Below are 17,944 nucleotides of genomic sequence, written 5' to 3'. Positions count from 1 at the left end.
CCCAAATTTTCAGGGGATGACAGGTTGGGGACGACAAGTGCGACAACTAATTTTTATTTTTATTAAAAAATGAAAATGAAAATAAAATTTAGTAATTTAGCGTAAACATGAATGGTACATTAAAATATAAAAATAAGAAATATTACTAATTTTGAAATTCAAATTACAAAATAAAATACTAATACTATCTAATCATCATTGTGCATCACAAAAACAAATCTCATCATCATTGCCCATTGTCAAGAATGTAAGAAGTACTATTAGTTTGCTACATCCTACAATCTACCACTGTCTACATAATCATCCTATGACACATGATGAATCATTTTAGAAGTTAATTATAAATCCAAAATTAAGAGTCTAAAAGACCATGGGTTATAAATTTATAAATTATAGACTATAGTCCAAAATGGAAAAATAATACATAGTCACTAGTGTAGGTGCTAAATGGAAAAATCAAAATGCCTCAAGACAACAAAAAAGGAAGTATGAGTCAATATCCATAGTAGAGTGAAGGCTGAAGCTACTCAATAATTCATATCTTTTGCATCAAGCCTATCTGAAAATGCTTGAGCACCACTTTCTTCTTTCCCATAATCATCAATACTTTGCAACTGCGGCACAATGCCACAATGTCATCTAATGGTACATTAACCAATCTTGCATGGATAGATGGCCCATCATCATCATCATTATCATCATCGTCATCATCCTTCTGGGAAGCATCCTCAAGATCTACATCCCCTTGTGATGCAGATCTCTGTAAATACTCTAGTGTCTTCCTTGTAAGAAGGTAAGGACTGTTGTGCACATAAACTAGTTTCTCCGCTCTTTTAGAGGTAAGCCTATTCCTCTTAATAAAGTGGATAAAGCTAAGTGTAGAGCAATTCCTTTCTGCAGCTGAAGAACTAGCAACCTGAAATAGTAAACACATAACAAGAGTGTGTGTTTCTGGTGCATTGTCCTCATACATCCTCCACCATCCACTGAGACTTCTTTGTGCCATTACCAACAAATATTCCTTTGTAGCTTTAGAGAAAGTGGGTTACTGAGCAAAGCAAAATCAAGAAACTGTTCTTGAAATATGGTTGCTTGCTCTAGTTTATACATCTTTTCCATGGGATCAATAAAGCCTTGCTTCACTTCATGGTCATCTACTGGTGAAATTCTGCCTTCCCTCTCCACATACAGTTGAAAATAGTAGTGAGAGAAGGTCTTCTCTATGCATGTGCCTTAGCTAGAGAAAGACCACAGTCAATCTTTTTTTACCGTGGACGATTTCATGGAGCTGGAGAATTCATGCATAGAGTTGGAGGACAAGTTATGAGGATTCTTCCTTCGGTTTGACCACAGATCAAGTTGTAGTTATAAATTTAGATAAAATGAGTTGGGAGCTCCAGTTTCTAATTGAGGCAAGGACGAGTTAGAGGCAAGTTAACAAGTCAAACAAGTCAATTTGGAGACAAGTTAAATTTAGTTAACAAGTCAATCACAACAACTATTCTAAATTTGTACTTGCCAATTTTAGCATGGATCGAACTTATAAAGGATGGACGAAGGCACAAATTTACTCATTTTTGTATGCACAAGGTCGTGTGTGTGAGAGATCTTGTTGAGAGTGCGTACTTTGGAGGAGTCAATACATTGTGATAGAGTGACTTATTGCTACCAGTTTTGTGCTAGGATTTAGGAGATTTTTAGATTCAGATTGTTCATCATACCAATTGTAGAATTTTCGTGGAAATTCAACACATACGACTTTGGGTTAAGTGCATAAGCAACCATATGAAGAGGTGTGCTTAACGTGTTCCATTTTTTTTCTATCAATTTTTGGAGTTCATTAAATAACACCAAAGAGGGCTCTTTTGACGAATTAGCTCCACCATTGGAGCAGTGAAAGAGACAATGTATTTCACATCAACCCACCAATCATCATTTAACACCAACTGCATTATCTTCTTTCCTTGATCTATTTTCTATTCCCCCCATGTAGACCACTCGAAACTTATAACAATGACCTTTAGGGCATGTTGCACCTCTAGCATACGGGCAAGAAGGATATAGTAGGTGACATACCTTGTATCTGTTGGTTTCAAGAACTCCTTTTTTGCATAGCTTCTATAAATAGCTAGAGAGGCATGGTGGTTACAAATGAACATTTGCGCCTCTCTTGCATCCAAAATAATGCGAGTGATTCAAGGAATTTTACCAATGTTTTTAAGTGCATTATTTAAACCATGCTCACAACAAGGAGTCCAAAATAGATGCTTGTATATGCTTTGAATCATCAACTCTGTAGACCTACAAACCGGTGCAACATTTGTGATAACTTGAACTATGTTTGTAGGACCAATCTCCTCAATTACATCCTTTAATACCTCATACTGAAAGGCTGCATCCTTCATATTTTGGTACAATCAATTTCCCTTAAGAAATATGGTCCAGTTGGAGAGGTGACAATGATGTTCAACAAAGGCCTTTGTTGAATATTTGTCCAACCATCCATGACGATTGAATACCCATATTCAACCCATGATTTTTTAAGGCCGTCCATCACCCTTGCTTTTTTGTGACCTTTCTAGCAATGTTGTCTTCAATTTATTGTAACGAGGGGGTTGAAATGATGGACCAACAACAATGACTTTCTTCATCATCTCTTTGTACTGAGGGGAATGGGCGACATTAAATGATATTCCATTGGCAAAGAAGAATTCAACCATTGCATCCTCTGCCTCATTCTTGCATTGCACATTGAACCATTCTGTCGCAACAACTTGGCTTTTTTACTTGAACTAGATTTATTGGAACCATAACCCCCAAATAAATCAGTTGGATCTTTTTCATTGATTTCTCTTTGAGAGTACTCTTCTTATGTGCTTAAAACTTTTTGTTTTTTGAAGACAGTAGGGCTGTCCTCCATCTCTACAATGCCACCTATGGCAACCATGTGAAGTTTAGTAAGTTCAATTCTATTTTCCAATGAACAGGTGCATGCCTTTACTCCATCTCGAGAAATAGCCAAAAGATGATCGTAAACCCTAGTGTAGTTGCCCTTAAAATTATGACTGTAAAAGTTACATACCTAATCCTCTCAACCACCATTGTTTTTCTTCTTATTCTTGGTGATTTTTTTTGACAAATTGAAGCAAGGGTTTCTTTGTTTTTAACTAAAACATAATTTTCTGTTGCCCCCTACTAATGTTTAACCCTCGGATTGAGCAATTGTTGAAGTATTGTTGTCCATTTGATCTGTTTTTGGAGGTGATGTCTAAAATTAAAAGAAAATGACATTTAAAAATTTAAAAATGCAATATATTGCTTTAGAATTTTAAGAAAAATTAAAAATCTGAGACAATAGACTAAAATCTGTTTCCAAACAATGAACATCCTCAATTGGTTGAATTTGCTACTTGTTTCAGGCCATTTTCCTTTCACTAAAGCAATAGCTTTTCCCTTCCTCACGCCATGGCTACAAGCGCTTCCTTTCGTCACCGTTAATCTGGTAGTGAAGGAAATCTGCTTCCTCCCTTCCTCCCTGTTACACGTGCTTTTACTCTGCGTCTAAGAACTATACCACTAATGTTACGGCGAGATGATCAAATGCCTTCTATGCCTGTCTGTTCTCAATCAAATTAACTAGATTATTTGCTCCCACCTTCACTTATTGTCTCATTAGTGATCTTCACTCACCGTCTTGACTTCGCCCGCTGTCTCACCTCTCTCACCTTCGTTGCCTTGAGTGGAGTGTATGGCGAGTGGTCGTATGCGATAGGTTTAGGGTTTAGGATAGCTTTAGTTTTATTTTTAATTTTGAACTTTAGTTTTTATTTTTTAAATTTCAATTTTCTAAAGTTTAAATCAGGCGTGATATTGGGGGACGCCATAACGTCCCCGATTTATTGAGGGACCTTTGGGACGTCCCCTAAAAGTCCCCATTTTTTTGAGGGACGACCTAGAAGTCCCCACATCCCCCTGTCCCCAATGGCGTCCTTGGCCAATTGGGGACATTTTCGACGAATTCCAATGTACTTAGATCGTTGAGACAAAGGAAATACCATAAATTTTGGTGGGGACGAGTCCCCGTGCAACATAGAAAAAAATGTAGCATGTCAAGTCAATATTTTGTTTCAGCAAGGGGTACATTTTTAATAGGGTCATGATAAAGGAGTTCGATAACCAATGAGGGCTTGGTGCTTTTGATTAAATACTAGTTCCATATCCTCGTACATGACAAAATCCAATGGAGATTTTGCAATCCGCCCAATCCCAAAATCTTGAAAAACTGTTAAGCTTGCTGGATTTTAAGTGATCTAAAATTCTACTTTCTGCATATGAAATCCAATGAGGTCGGAACCACTCTCAAACATCTCGAGTCATTTCATGGTAATGTTAAAAATTTAAGTAAAAGTGACATTCTCATTTTCATCATTTTACTTCAAGAATTTAACATTACCATGAATTGCATAGCAATACTAGGGCCATAGGTTTGAATATTGGGCTGTCCCACTCAAATTTTTTTGTCTTTTCTAAAGCAAATTGCATTTTGAGCATATTTGGCCAAATTTTATAGAACTGGCCGGTACAGAATGAAACCGGCAGGTTTAGTGAAAAAAGACCTGTTTGGTATGGAATGGGCCGGTTTGATGACAAAACTGCCCGGTTCAGTACTGAACTGACCATTTCCAGTTCCAGACCTTGAACTGGACAGGTTTGTTCCCCAAACCGGTCGGACCAGCCGGTTTCACTGGTTCCAATAACACTGGTACATACTCTACCCCACTCTGTATTTGAACCTGTGACCTCTTAGAAGGAAGCACATGTTCTTAACCAATAAGCCCATTCAAGATGTAAAATTTCAAGTCCAAAATTACCTTTGAATATATTGGTCTCTTTTTAAAAAGTCTTTTTAATATTTTATTTGATATGCTGTACATGTTGAATTTTCAAATTACCAATGTATTAAAAGTTGAAATTGGACTAGTAATTGATCCAGGGTCAGTTTAGACTGGGATCGGAATTGGCTTATGACTAGGTTTATGAATCTGTTCACTAAAAATATGTGTTACTGGATCTGTGCCACCTCTATGTGTAGGATCCATGGATCTGCCAAGGCCCAGGTGGGATCTATCGTGCAAGTGGATCCCACGGAGAAGGAAACAGATCCTGAGGCCATGAAATGAATCCTGAAACTTCCAGTGCCTTTTCAACCCTTTGGTCCTCCCCCCAAAAAATATTTTTTAATGAAAAGAAAACTTCCAAGACCTAATATCCTAAGGTTAAAATCCTAGACCCATTCCTAGCCCTGATCTATCCTAATGTCAAGACCTGCTGTTGAGGTCTGATCTATCAGGTTTTGTTCAAAATGTTTGATCTATCATTATGGTTAAGGTCTGCTCTAATCTAATTTGCTATAGTGTTGGTCACTCCATTGACACTGTTATTTAGTCATGCCCTAGCCTTCAAGAAAACCACTGTATTCACAGCTGATATGGACATGTGGATCTGGTTCACAAAAACTCTGTAATAAGCCATGACTTGCTACATGCTCACACCAAAATGGTCCTCAACAGCATCAATAATCAAATATGGTTACAACTTATCAAAATTCACTTAATGTTGAATATTAACATGGATGAGCATTCTGTTTTTCTGGTTTTGGTTACAACCTGTAGTTCTACTCCTGTGATTCCTAACTGGTTCAATCTTGTCTCTGTTTTTTTAGATTTATTATGAAAATTATTTTATATCTTTTTCTATTTGTCATTTCCATGCCATGTTAAGGAATCCTGGCTTTTCAGAAATACGGCAGATCTATCTTGATCTGGATCTGTATCCATATGCTGGTAAATTAGCTAAAAATACACAAAATGTTCAAATTTTAGTAATTTTTTTTAAATGGACAGTTTGTACCAGTCAAACTGGTTGAACAAGTTGAATGAACAGGTTGAACAGGTTCACAACCTGCTCCAAGGTCCCCTGGGGCAAGGAATTAGCCATCCAGGTATCGTTTTGAACCCTCCATATACCTGGATGGCTAATTCCTTGCCCAGCTCTTTCCCACTCAAACCCATTGCCCTCCACTAAACTGATATTATTTTAATCATAATAATCAAGATAGGATAAGCTGTCCAATCCTTGTTTCAAATTTCATTGCCCTCCACTAAACTGATATTATTTTAATCATGATATAAATAAGATAGGATAAACTGTCCAATCCTTGTTTCGAAGTTCTTTTTACCTATCAATATCCTGTCAGAACTTTACAGATGGCTGAAATGTTGAGCTAGGTTAGTTTAGTTTCGTAACCCAATTGATTTTGGTAAACAATTGAACTACTTATCTATAGCCTTCTCTAGAACATGGACCATTGGCTGAAGGGTTGAATGATACTTGAGCAGTTTTACTTGTCTGTGCAGGTAATGGCCAAAGGCAATTCTGAATAGTTTTTGTATTGGGTAGTTTGTCGAGCAATTATTTTGATGTAATTGTGTCCATAATAGGTGCATTTATAAGTGACTGCTTGTGATTTTATTAGATTAGTAGTCCAAATGCATAAAAATCCTTTTTCAAATATGTATCTAATTTCCCAAAATAAAATGAATGTTAATCTCATTTGTGAACTATACCATACAGTTTTCCCCACTTAAAAGAATGCCAATTTAAGGACTGGATTGTTAATCATTTAATGTTTTGGTTCTTCGGAAAGATTCTTGTTCTTTTTGCAGAAGATTAGGTGCCTGCTAACTGTGATTTTCTAAGTTGTCTTAAAGGGTTTCAGAGTCTTTTGTATCTTCAGATGTAGGGTTGTCCAAAGGGAAGCTCAAAGGATCTACTCATTGTGATATGTGAGACTGAATTTGTTTGCAAGGGTTTCCATCGTGGTCCAATTGTTTACAAATTGATGTTTATATTTCTGTATGTATACTGGTTAGCTGATGATTTGATTCTTCAAACATAGATGATTATTATGCTTATTATGCCTTGAGCAGAAAAATTCCTTGAACTTGCTGACTCTTACATTATTTTGAAATTTCTTACAAAGTTGGGTTACCTTTCCAAGATGGGTTTTACTCAAGTTGTTTGCAACAATTTCAGCTTTCAATGGATATGTTGAGATCCTGCATGACATGTTTGGTCTTGTTTCTTGCAGATGTAGTGGAAAAATTGAGTAGAAGTGGAAAGCAAATGGAGGCTATTCAGTTTATCTATGAATTTGACCTTGTAGAAAAAATTCCACCTGTGCCTTTGTTGAAGGCATATCTGAAGGAGCAAAAGGAACTGTTAGAGGAATTAGCAGAAAGGGAAAGCAATGCTGTTGGGGCACAGGTCTTTCATGTTCGATCGCAGAATGATGCAACCAAAAGAGAAATTGAATCATTGAATACTGTAATTAAGTGCATTAAAGAGCACGAACTTGAATCAGAAATGCCTACTGAAGATCTTGAAGAGCGTGTGGTTGAGTTGGAGAAAACCAAGAATAAGAAGAAAAGATCTGCAGAAGACATCAAGTCTCAAACTGAAGGGGCTCAAACCAAGGAGGAGAAGAAAAGATCTGCGGAAGACGTCACGTCTCAAACTGAAGGGGCTCAAACCGAGAACAAGAAGAGAATATTTGCAGAAGACATCAAGTCTCAAACTAAATGGGTTCATCCTAGTGGTGGTGGTGGTGTTGCAGGTGCTGGTGCTGGTGCTGATGATGGTTCGCTGCTCCCTAAACTTTCCCCTCCCAGTGCCTTTGCCATTTCCAATTCCTCTGCACCGCTCCCTAAAACTACCACTTCCAGTGCCTTTACCGTTTCCAATTCTTCTGCACTGCTGCCTAAACCTACCCCTCCCAATGTCTTTGCCCTTTCCAATTCTTCTGAATTATATCGTCCTTCTCCAGTGGTCAGTATCCCGTCTTACAATTTACCTGGTCAGGGTGTATATGATAGGGGAAGCGAAGGCATCTATCGGTCAGCCTATGTCGTAGGAAGCAACCCATCATCTCTGTCAAGATCTTATTTATATCCATCAGACAGTCTACAGTCATCGTTGTATGGGGCTGGCTCTTTTCATGGATCAACCAGTTATGCAACTTACAATATTGGCAGTGGTGTGCCTCCAGCAACTTACAATATTGGCAGTGGTGTGCCTCCAGCAACTTCCTACAAGTATTCATATTTACATTAGGTCTGTTTTGGTTGGTATATTGGAAGCCATGTCCTGAGCTGCTGATGCCCACTGAACTGCCTGCTAAATGAGCTTTGCAGTTATAAGTCTAGGAAGCATAATCTTTTCAATGATTAAAATGTAATTTTTTTGTTTTCGCCAAAGGATCAGCAAAATAGTTTTGCTAAACTGTCTGAAAGTCACTCTTTAATTCTGTTCTTTAAGTCTTTATTGTTGAGCTTATATAGTGGCTCTGTCTGGAACTCTTCTGATCCTATCTAGATCATGTTCCAATCAATCACATGGTTAGGATTATGTACATGTTATTTTCAAGTTAACATGCAATGCAATTTTATATGCAACTAGCCCTATCATATCAAACACTTCAAATGGACCATAATATCATGGTGTTAGCTTGGCACAGCTTCTAAACTTCAAGGAACTCTCCATGGCTTCACTCGAAGGGTAAGCATGATCTTCAACACAGAATTTTGCAGGCACCATAGTTTTATCTACATAGCTTTCTTGCTTTTCTTGGGCAAGCTTAAAATTCTATCTGATTATACCAATTTCCTGCTCCATTCAACATTTTCAGCCCAAGCACGATTCTATTTGTTGGATTATCCTAGTTCACTAGTGTTTGTGCATATTTTGTTTGTCTCTTCTGAGGAAAATCCTGCCAGATCCACCTGAAGGGATCACATCCTGCTGGCCAAACTAATCAGAGCCTAACCCTGAGGGCATTGAGGAGAATTGACCCTGTGACCTCCCAATGGCGAGGTGCTTTAGCAATGGGGCTTCGACCAATTGAGCTAACCCCTGGGGCTGTGTTCATGCATCTTCTACCATAAAAACTTCAAATATATTCGATTAAGTGTTCAATAACTTGATTTACTCTTAGTTTGTTGATTCTATATGTGCATTGTAAACAATGAGGTAAAGACTAAGTTTTCAGAAAAAATATCTTCCAAACGTTGAATGAGAACTTGGTTTCTTTGTCAGATACAATTGCTTTAGGTAATCCATGCAATCTAAATATTTTTGTAATAAATAATTTTGCAATGTTATCAATTACGAGTAAACTTAACATGAATAAAATATACTAATTTTTGTTGTTGTAAGCTTGGTAGGACTGCATCTTCATCATGTCCAACAGATCACCCCTATAGGGGCAGGGAATTGAACCCTTGAATTCACATCAAGGAGTGCCTTAACAGAGGACCCAATCATCGTCTATCCAAAACCCCATGGACATTATTTTGAATAAAATAATATTCCTATAAAATATTTATTTGTTATTTCAAAAAAATCAAAATATACCAACTTGCATGTCTATACTATCTAACATCCTAAGAGCTATAGCCCCACTTATAATACTCCAACCATTAAACTAGAATGACCTACCGATCAGAGAAGGTGCAATGTAGATTCAGAGGAAAGTGTCTCTCCCTTGAATTCTTGAATAATCGAGGCACCTTTTCGTTCAAAGAAAACACTTCTTTTAGAGAGGAAATCTGCCTTTGAATTAAATTTTCAAAAAATATGTGAAAAGAGATGAAATTCAACTTAAATATGTGCATAATATGGTTGTAATTTGACAATTCTTGTTAGCGCAGTCCATCAGTTACTTGGAGTCCCCACCAAGAAACTTCAAGAAATTCCATAATGCAAAAAGTTCAACTATGTTATTAGTGTCAAGTCCTTCACCACATTTAATGGATAAAAAATGATGATGTGATAGGAATAATATGCACCAACACCATGCTTGGGATTGTTGGGCAAGCACTACCCAAGGATCTACAAGATTGAGTGTTTATCACATGCTACTTTGAAACCCTCATTGTCAAGGATCTACAAGATTGAGTGTTTATCACATGCTACTTTGAAACCCTCATTGTCTTTAGCTTAGGGGTCATCTAATTTTCCATATAGGAACCTAATATTGAGTCATTGGACCATTCAACTATGCCTTACAATGTCTTGTCGGGTATATGGCTTTCTCGAAACAAGATGATTCATTCAGATATGTAAGTTAACAAGCAATGCAATTTTACATGCAATTAGCCCCATCCTATCAAACACTTAAAATGATCATAATATTGTGGTGTCAGTTTGGCACAACTTCCAAGCTTCAACAAACTCTTCCTTGGCTTCACTCGAAGGAAAGCATGATCCTTGACAGACAATTTTCTAGGTACTATATTTTTATCTGCATAGTTGTTTTACTTTTCTTGGGCAAACTTAAAATTCTATTTGACTATACCAATTTACTGCCCCAATCAACATTTCCGGCCCAAGCACAATTCTATATGTTGGATTATCCTAGCTCACTGGTGCTTTTGCACCTTCTACCATATTCAATTCATTGTTCAATCACTTGATTTACTCTTTTAGTTTGTTCATCTATATGTGGATGGTAAGTAGCACTGAAATTAAATTAGGTAGAAACAATTTTTTGAAAAAAAATATCTTCCAAAACTTGGATGTAAAGTTGATATATTTGTTAGTTAGTCCAAGCAATCTAAATATTTCTCTTATAACTATTTTTGCAATGCCATCAATCATGAGTAAACTTAGCAAAAATAAAATATGCTATTTTGAATAAAAATCAAAATATACCAACCTCCTTGTCTATGCCATCTAACATCCTAAGAGCTTGAGCCCCATTCATAATACTCCAACTAAACTAAACTAGAATGATGTACATATTTGAGAAGGTACAATGTAGATTAAGAGGAAAGCGTCTCTCTCATGTAAAGAAAGCACTTATGTAAGAGAGGGAATCTATCTTTGAATTAAACTTTAAAAAAAATATGGAAAGGAGATGAAATCAAACTTAAATATGTGCACAATATGCTCGTGATTTGATAATTCTTGTTAGTGTAGTCCATCAACGACTTGGAGTCCCCAACAACGAACTTCAAAAAACCATAATGCAAAGAATTCAATGGTGTTATTAGTCCCAAGCCCTTCACCATATTTAATGGATAAAAAATCGCTGTGATATGAATAATATACCCTAGCACCACACAAACTTGGGATTCTTGGGCAAGCACCATCCAAGGATCCCTAAGATTTAGTCATTATCACAAGCTACTTTGAAATCCTTATTGCCTTTAGCTTAGGGGCCATCTAATTTTCCATACAGGAACCTAAGATTACGAGTTACTAGACCAATGGATAGATTTTTTCCTTGGAATATCATTTTTGTTTTGAGAAAGCCACAAACCACCCACAAGGCCTTTTAAGGAAGGATTGAATTAATCATTTTGTTTTGAGAAAGCCATAAACCCCATAGGACATGGCAAGGCAGAGTTGAATGGTCCTTGAAATCCATGATTTTAATTAGTCAAGCGAAGGGTTCTTGTCCTTGTGGAAAGTGTTATTGACAACCTAAAGCAATTTTTGCCAGATAGCCTTTGAGAAAGAACAAAAGACAAAATACACTTATTTGTGACAATCTAATTCCTTTTTTTCCCATTATCTCACATAAGAATCTTATTGGAAAGAGCAAGCCAAATCATGCAAACTTTGAGGGGTCAAGCTCGCTGCTAGATCCTCATTCACCACCATATTTTTTGACCATTCAAAGTTTCTTTAATCAAAGCCTCATATTCTGATTTTGTAGTGAGCATTCTTGAAGCTTCATTTTTGGTCTGTGGAAGCTCATCATCTTGGTCCTTGAGAACTACAACACTATGATTTGTATCGAAGTTTCATATCTTGATTTGGTAGTGAGCATGTTTGAAGCTTTATTTTTTTGATAAAATCTTAACCTTGGTTTTAGAAAACTATGATGTTATGATTTATAAAATGATTCCATTTTGCTGCTAAGAGGCCTTTGTAAATTTAAGTTTTGTATTAACTTCCAGACTTGAAACCACCATCAGAAACCTTGAGCATAATTGGATAGTAAAAGTATGAAATGAAAGACAAGGAAGGAAATAAACATACACACAAAGTCATATAATAGGAAACATAGTAATATGGTTAGAACCCAGCTTGTATTAATAAATGCAATAACATTAACATTGTCGAACATAAACTTGTTCGAATGGTGATAACTAGTTATGAAGAGAGAGAGAGAGATGAAAAAATGACCTTTTAACATAAAGAAAGTACTTTAGACGTCCAATACCCTAACAGTACTTTAGACGTCCAATACCCTAACTCAAGAAGATGAAGCAACAACAGTTTTGTAGACCTTAAGGTGGCTAGTTGGTAGATCAATTTCTCGGTGACACAACTTTTGCATACAATATCCATTTCAGGGCCACAATAACTTGTTGGAAAGAACTATCCAAGGGCATCCAATGGCCTATCATAGTGAAGCACTCTGTGATACTATCGAAAGATACCCCACCAATAACAAGGAGATGTACTCCGTCGTGTAGGAATGTCAATAGTGAAAACATCATATTATGGGGAAGTAGATGACCATCCATCCACGCTGATCACATACCCATACTTCATGTAGGCACAATAAATGTTATAGATTGATCGCCATCATAAGTGGTCTACATATTTGCAATAATTCGACTTGAACCTCAAGTACGAGAATGGTAGCACCAATCATAGTATTCATCACTTTCATGATGCCATAAGGATGTGGACTTGTCATTGCTCAATATATCCTTCAATGAGTTATTGATTCACCATGGTTTATATATATAACTCTTCATTTTTATTTCAATCATGTTGTTTGTGCATATGTCTATTTGTGCATTGTTAGCTTTGAGTTTAAAGCTAGTTGGATTTGATGAAGACTAGGACTCAACTTGGTAGCATGAGGATTATTCTTAGTTGAAGGTGACAAAGTGTGTTTTTAGAGTCAGCGTCCATGGATGATGATCTTCTTAATATTGTGAGAGATATCCCACCTATGACAAAGAGATGTATTCCATTGTGCACACATGTCGACAGTGAAAACATTAAATTATGGAGAAGGATACGACCATCCATCCACACTGATCGCAAACCCCTGCACTTTATGCAAACACATTGAAGTTATAGAATGATCACCATAAAAAATGGTCCACATATTTGCAACAATTCCTCTTGGATCTCAAACACGAGATGGGTAGTGCCAATCATGGTATGTATTGCTTGCATCATGGCATACGTATGTGGACTTGCCATTGATCAACATATCCCTCCAACGAGTTATTGATTCGTCATGGTTTACACACACACACACCTCATTTTTGACTTAATCATGTTGTTTGCATGTGTATTTATGTGTTGTTAGCCCTTAGAACGTGATAGAATTCTACAATAAGAATGAAGTTTAAAGTTAGTGGGATTTAATGAAGAATAGAAGAACTCAAACTTGAGAACATGGGAGTTATTCCTAGTTAAAAGTGAAAGATTGTGTTTTTTGAGTCAGGGTTCATGGATGATGATCTTCATAATATTGTGAGAGAGAGAGCTAAATTACCCCTTGTGATAGAACATAAACTTCGCCTAATTGTTAAAGGCCAAGCCTAAACTCCATAAATAGGAAAATTCAATATTTTTTTAGAGTTAATAAAAACTCCTCCCACAACCACCATCCCAAAATATCATATAATAAAATTTATTTTAAATATTACTTTTTTTGAACTTTTAATTTATTAATAAATTAAATTTACAAATTTCTCTCACACACATAATTCTCTCCATTTATATTTTAAATATATATAATTATAAATCATTATTTAATCGGAGTAACTCATACCTCGTCATTATTCTCCATTTATATTTTAAATATATGTAATTAAGCCGATAGGCTTTTTATGGTGAGGTTCCTCCTCACGACACTATAGTAGATTTGTTGGCCTTCAAAGAATATACCTTTCAATGGTGTGATTGACAATGGGCCTCTGATCTTCGATTTGCTCTGCCCAAGGTTCTTTAACTCTTAATAACCGCGCGCCAACCATATGGCAGAGTATGACATCATGACTGTGGAAATGACGTTACACCATAAAGCTAGTGAACAATGCCATAAGCTTAATCTTTTGAGGCTAAGCCCTTTAGCTTGGGAAAGGGGGTTTATTCTTTAAAATACTGTGCTACAAATGGTTCCAATGTGTAACTCATGGGACCACATCACACACGCCTGGGCCTTTATAATATCGGGGTATCGCAATCGATGATTTCACAATGTAGAATTTGGTTGTAGTCCTAAAACTTGCAATTTCCGATGAGTGATGTGGCCTGATCAACATGGAGAGGAAATGAGTGAAGTCCCCTTCCAGAAATTTTATCATATAAAACCTATGTTAACCCTTCCTTCCCAACTTAACATAAAAACATTTGTTAACCTATGTCCACCCAACTTCATGATTTAGATAGACAGAACAAATATTTAAACCGCCGCCACCCCTTTGATTCACCAATAATCCTTGATTCCTTTAAACTCTTTGTGACCGTGGTGCTAGCTCCCAAATAAGAGCCCTCTCTATCGACAATCTCCAATCAGAGGTGTAATCTTGGTGCACGACATGTCAATTCGCCGATCACCGATCACCGATCACCGATCATCTTTTGCGTTTGGCCCTTGTTCTTATGGCTCTTCATGTGACCGTAGTCTAGCCCCCGTATTGGAGCCCTTCAATCGGAGGTTATCAATCAGAGGTTTTACTTCGATGTACAATACACCTCAACCTCCCACTGTCGATCTCCCATATGTGACACCATCGCTGCCACGTATCTACCACATGTCACCTTGGGAGTAATGCCACATGTCACCCTTTTTTGGTGTATTGTGAGCTTTGAAACTGTCGAATCTGCCTACCATGTGTCAACTGTGTTGCCACGTCATGATGACGACAACCTCCATGTGTCACTTGTCACAACCAATTGCTCGCTGCCACGCGTCCCTTAACGCATCCAATCATTGTTTGCCACGTGTCTATTATCGGATCCAATCTTTTATTGCCACACGTCCCTTTGAGAGGAGAGAGAAAAGGCTCGAGCTTCTTTGGTTTAACAGACAAATCCTTTGTTAATTTGTTATCGTCCATCCCAACACTTTTAACACTGGCGACCCATTCCTAACGATTTCATCGCATATTGCAACTCGCATATCGACGTTTTTGAAATGTGGTCACTCTGCCTCAATTGCAAAGATAAAGTACATAGCCCGGACCCCCGACTGCCAATTGCCGATATCATAGGACCTTTGACTGCCGATATGACCAAGCACATCCGAATTGCGGGATCTAGGATTTTTCCCTGATAGGACTATCAAAAACAATTTACTTAAAATATTGCATCCATCAGAGGTCAAAGTATACCTTAGAAATGACAAGTGGCAAGCACTGCGGGGTATTAGAGAAATGGAAATCAGAGGTTTTAACACCATGTACAAAGCAAGAAACGTCGACTCGCCGATATTGGGAGGCTTTGATATGGGGTGGACACACAATCAAAATTAAACCCGTTTTTCTTTCAAGAACCCATCTGTATTATCAACGATTTTAAATATGTCACTAAGAAATTTTTGGTAAACAAAGGTAGTCTTAGATTGAATCACATCTTATAATTATATCGTGCCCACAATATCACTCTTTTAAGATGTGCGCCATTCTCAGAAAGTTCAGGTTGAGAGCGGATGCGATATTCTATTGAATTATTTTTCATACTTCTAGTGGGTCCAGATATCAGAGCAAATAACAATCTTGGAAGTCGGAACTTGAAAAAATAGGACATTTGGATGCCGAGAAGGATCGCTAGATATCTGAAACAGATTAGGCAGTGACACCTCAGACCTGCAGGACATTCCTGTTGGTCTATTGGTTGGACAAACCTCTTTATAATAGAGTTATATCAGAGTTATAACATCGCAGAAATTCTTTTCGAAATTTTCGATACATGTAGCATTGGTCTTGTATAATAATAAACAAATATCTAAATTCTGAACCTCCGAACTGTGCTATGGACCTCCAATCACTAATATGCAACCTCAATTGTTTTATCATACCAAACTTAAATGTGAAATCTCATCCGCCCCTTATCGTAGTTTTTGGAATACAAACTTCGATAAGATCCACTGTCTATGCACGTATATTGCTCTCGTTGTCTATTTTATTCATTAATTACCGTTGGTTAGCTGACTATGTGCATTCATTGTCATTTTATTCTCCCTCGTATGAGGATCATATGTTTTATGCCCCTGTACAAAGGAAAATTAATATGATGGATTGGTCTTTTTTTTTGGAGATTTCCAAAATATTTCTTATGGTGTCAAGGTTTCAATGCCCGAAAACTCCGATATATATTTAATCAATATGCCACATTTTTTAACGATTGCAACTTAAAACCTCTACACGCATCTTGGACTTGGTAGCGACTCTATTCATTAATCTAGTTAATGGACCAACCATGTGCGTTTATTTTCTCTTTATTCTCGCTCGCACGAAATTGATATGTTTTATGCCCTCGACACTTTAGTATATGCGTTTATTCAAACGAGCCACATTGATATGCTAGATCAGACTTTTGACTTCCAAGATTTCGAAAAGGATTCTTCTCATGTCAAAGTTTAAAAATTCGGAAATTCCTAGGTATACTTAATTAATATGTTACATTTTCCTTTGATTAAGGTTTGAAACTTATCCACACATCTTGCCGTCGAGCACTGTTCTATTCAATAATCTAATTAATGACCCACCTATGTGCATTTATTCTCACTTTACTCTCGCTCAGACAAACATCTCTGTCATTGGAAGCCCCGCGATCTCTGCCACGTGTCCTGACTATGATTTATTGCTCCCTATGCTTAGCTGGTAGATGGGCATGTGCTCTATTTAGCCTATTCATGTCACACTATTCCGCTGATTTTTCGAGTTGCATTTTTTGTTGCTGTTGCTGGTCTCTTGCTTTTGCTATTGCATGTCTTGCTGCTTCCTTCAACTGGATAACTGCCCCAGAATTTCAATAGCAAACATGTGAGAATCGAGAACCTGCTAACCATATCGTCTTCCAAACTCAAATGGCATGTATCAATGTTTTCATACTGCGTATATAACTTAGAATACTATGTGCATTGTCACAACGTACAACGCACTCGCCTGTAGAGTTTCTGAAACACGATATATGGACATCAACTTTCTATGCTTAAACATTTCATTTTTCCTTTCCCCTTACCTTTGACTATTGGCAACAATCTAAATTGTAAATTATTCTTCTTTCATTTGGCTCCAAATATGCCAATCCTGTGAATGACCCCGCTCGCTGCTTTATTTCTGCTTCTCTTCCAACGTTGACAACATTTTACAGGCTTTCACCTTTTAGGACACCTCCTTTCCTCGTCATCATGGAAGTTGCCTTGACAACAAATGCCATCACTTTGTTGCTCACTGGCTCTACAATGATCCAACCATCGCTCCAAATCGTTGAACTCGACCTTCTTGCTTCCACAAAGACATCGTCCCAATGCTACCACATTTCCCTCTCCGATGGTACCTCTCAGCACATAACTTTTCTTCCGTCTGCTTACAATGGCCATGTCGTCTTTGGTGCCCTCCAGTTGGGCTTGATTATCATTCTCAAAGAAGTCACTTGCATTTTTTTTCAAAACTATGCTTATGTTCACTCTTTACCATATTCTTCATGTTTTTCTGTTCCTTCCCTCTCTGTGCCACTGTCACTTCGACTAATGCCACATTGCTTTTCTCTTTCTTTCCTTCTTTTAAGGACTTTGCAAATTATTGAACTTGAATTTCTTGAACGTGATGCAACTTTGATTGGCGACTCAGACCTTCTTCAAATTGTACAACTGTCCACATACCAACTGGGATCTTCAACG

General features: G+C 37.2%; 1 protein-coding gene across 1 annotated transcript in view; it reads left to right on the top strand.

Moving 5' to 3' along the window:
- LOC149201388 (uncharacterized) overlaps window positions 1-8,508 on the top strand; it is an 82,610-nt gene extending 74,102 nt beyond the window's left edge. Inside the window, exon 2 of the mRNA XM_089402940.1 lies at window positions 7,151-8,508. Coding sequence (XP_089259066.1) covers window positions 7,151-8,172 — 1,022 coding nt within the window. The 3' untranslated portion in view covers window positions 8,173-8,508. The remainder of the gene's footprint in view (window positions 1-7,150) is intronic.
- Window positions 8,509-17,944: the final 9,436 nt, after the last annotated feature.

This window comes from Pinus tabuliformis, chromosome 2_1 (genome assembly GCF_031772625.1).
Source record: "Pinus tabuliformis cultivar Carrire ecotype Pingquan chromosome 2_1, CPIR1, whole genome shotgun sequence".
Classification (NCBI taxonomy): Eukaryota; Viridiplantae; Streptophyta; class Pinopsida; order Pinales; family Pinaceae; genus Pinus; species Pinus tabuliformis.
This window is presented reverse-complemented; position numbering and strand designations above follow the sequence as displayed.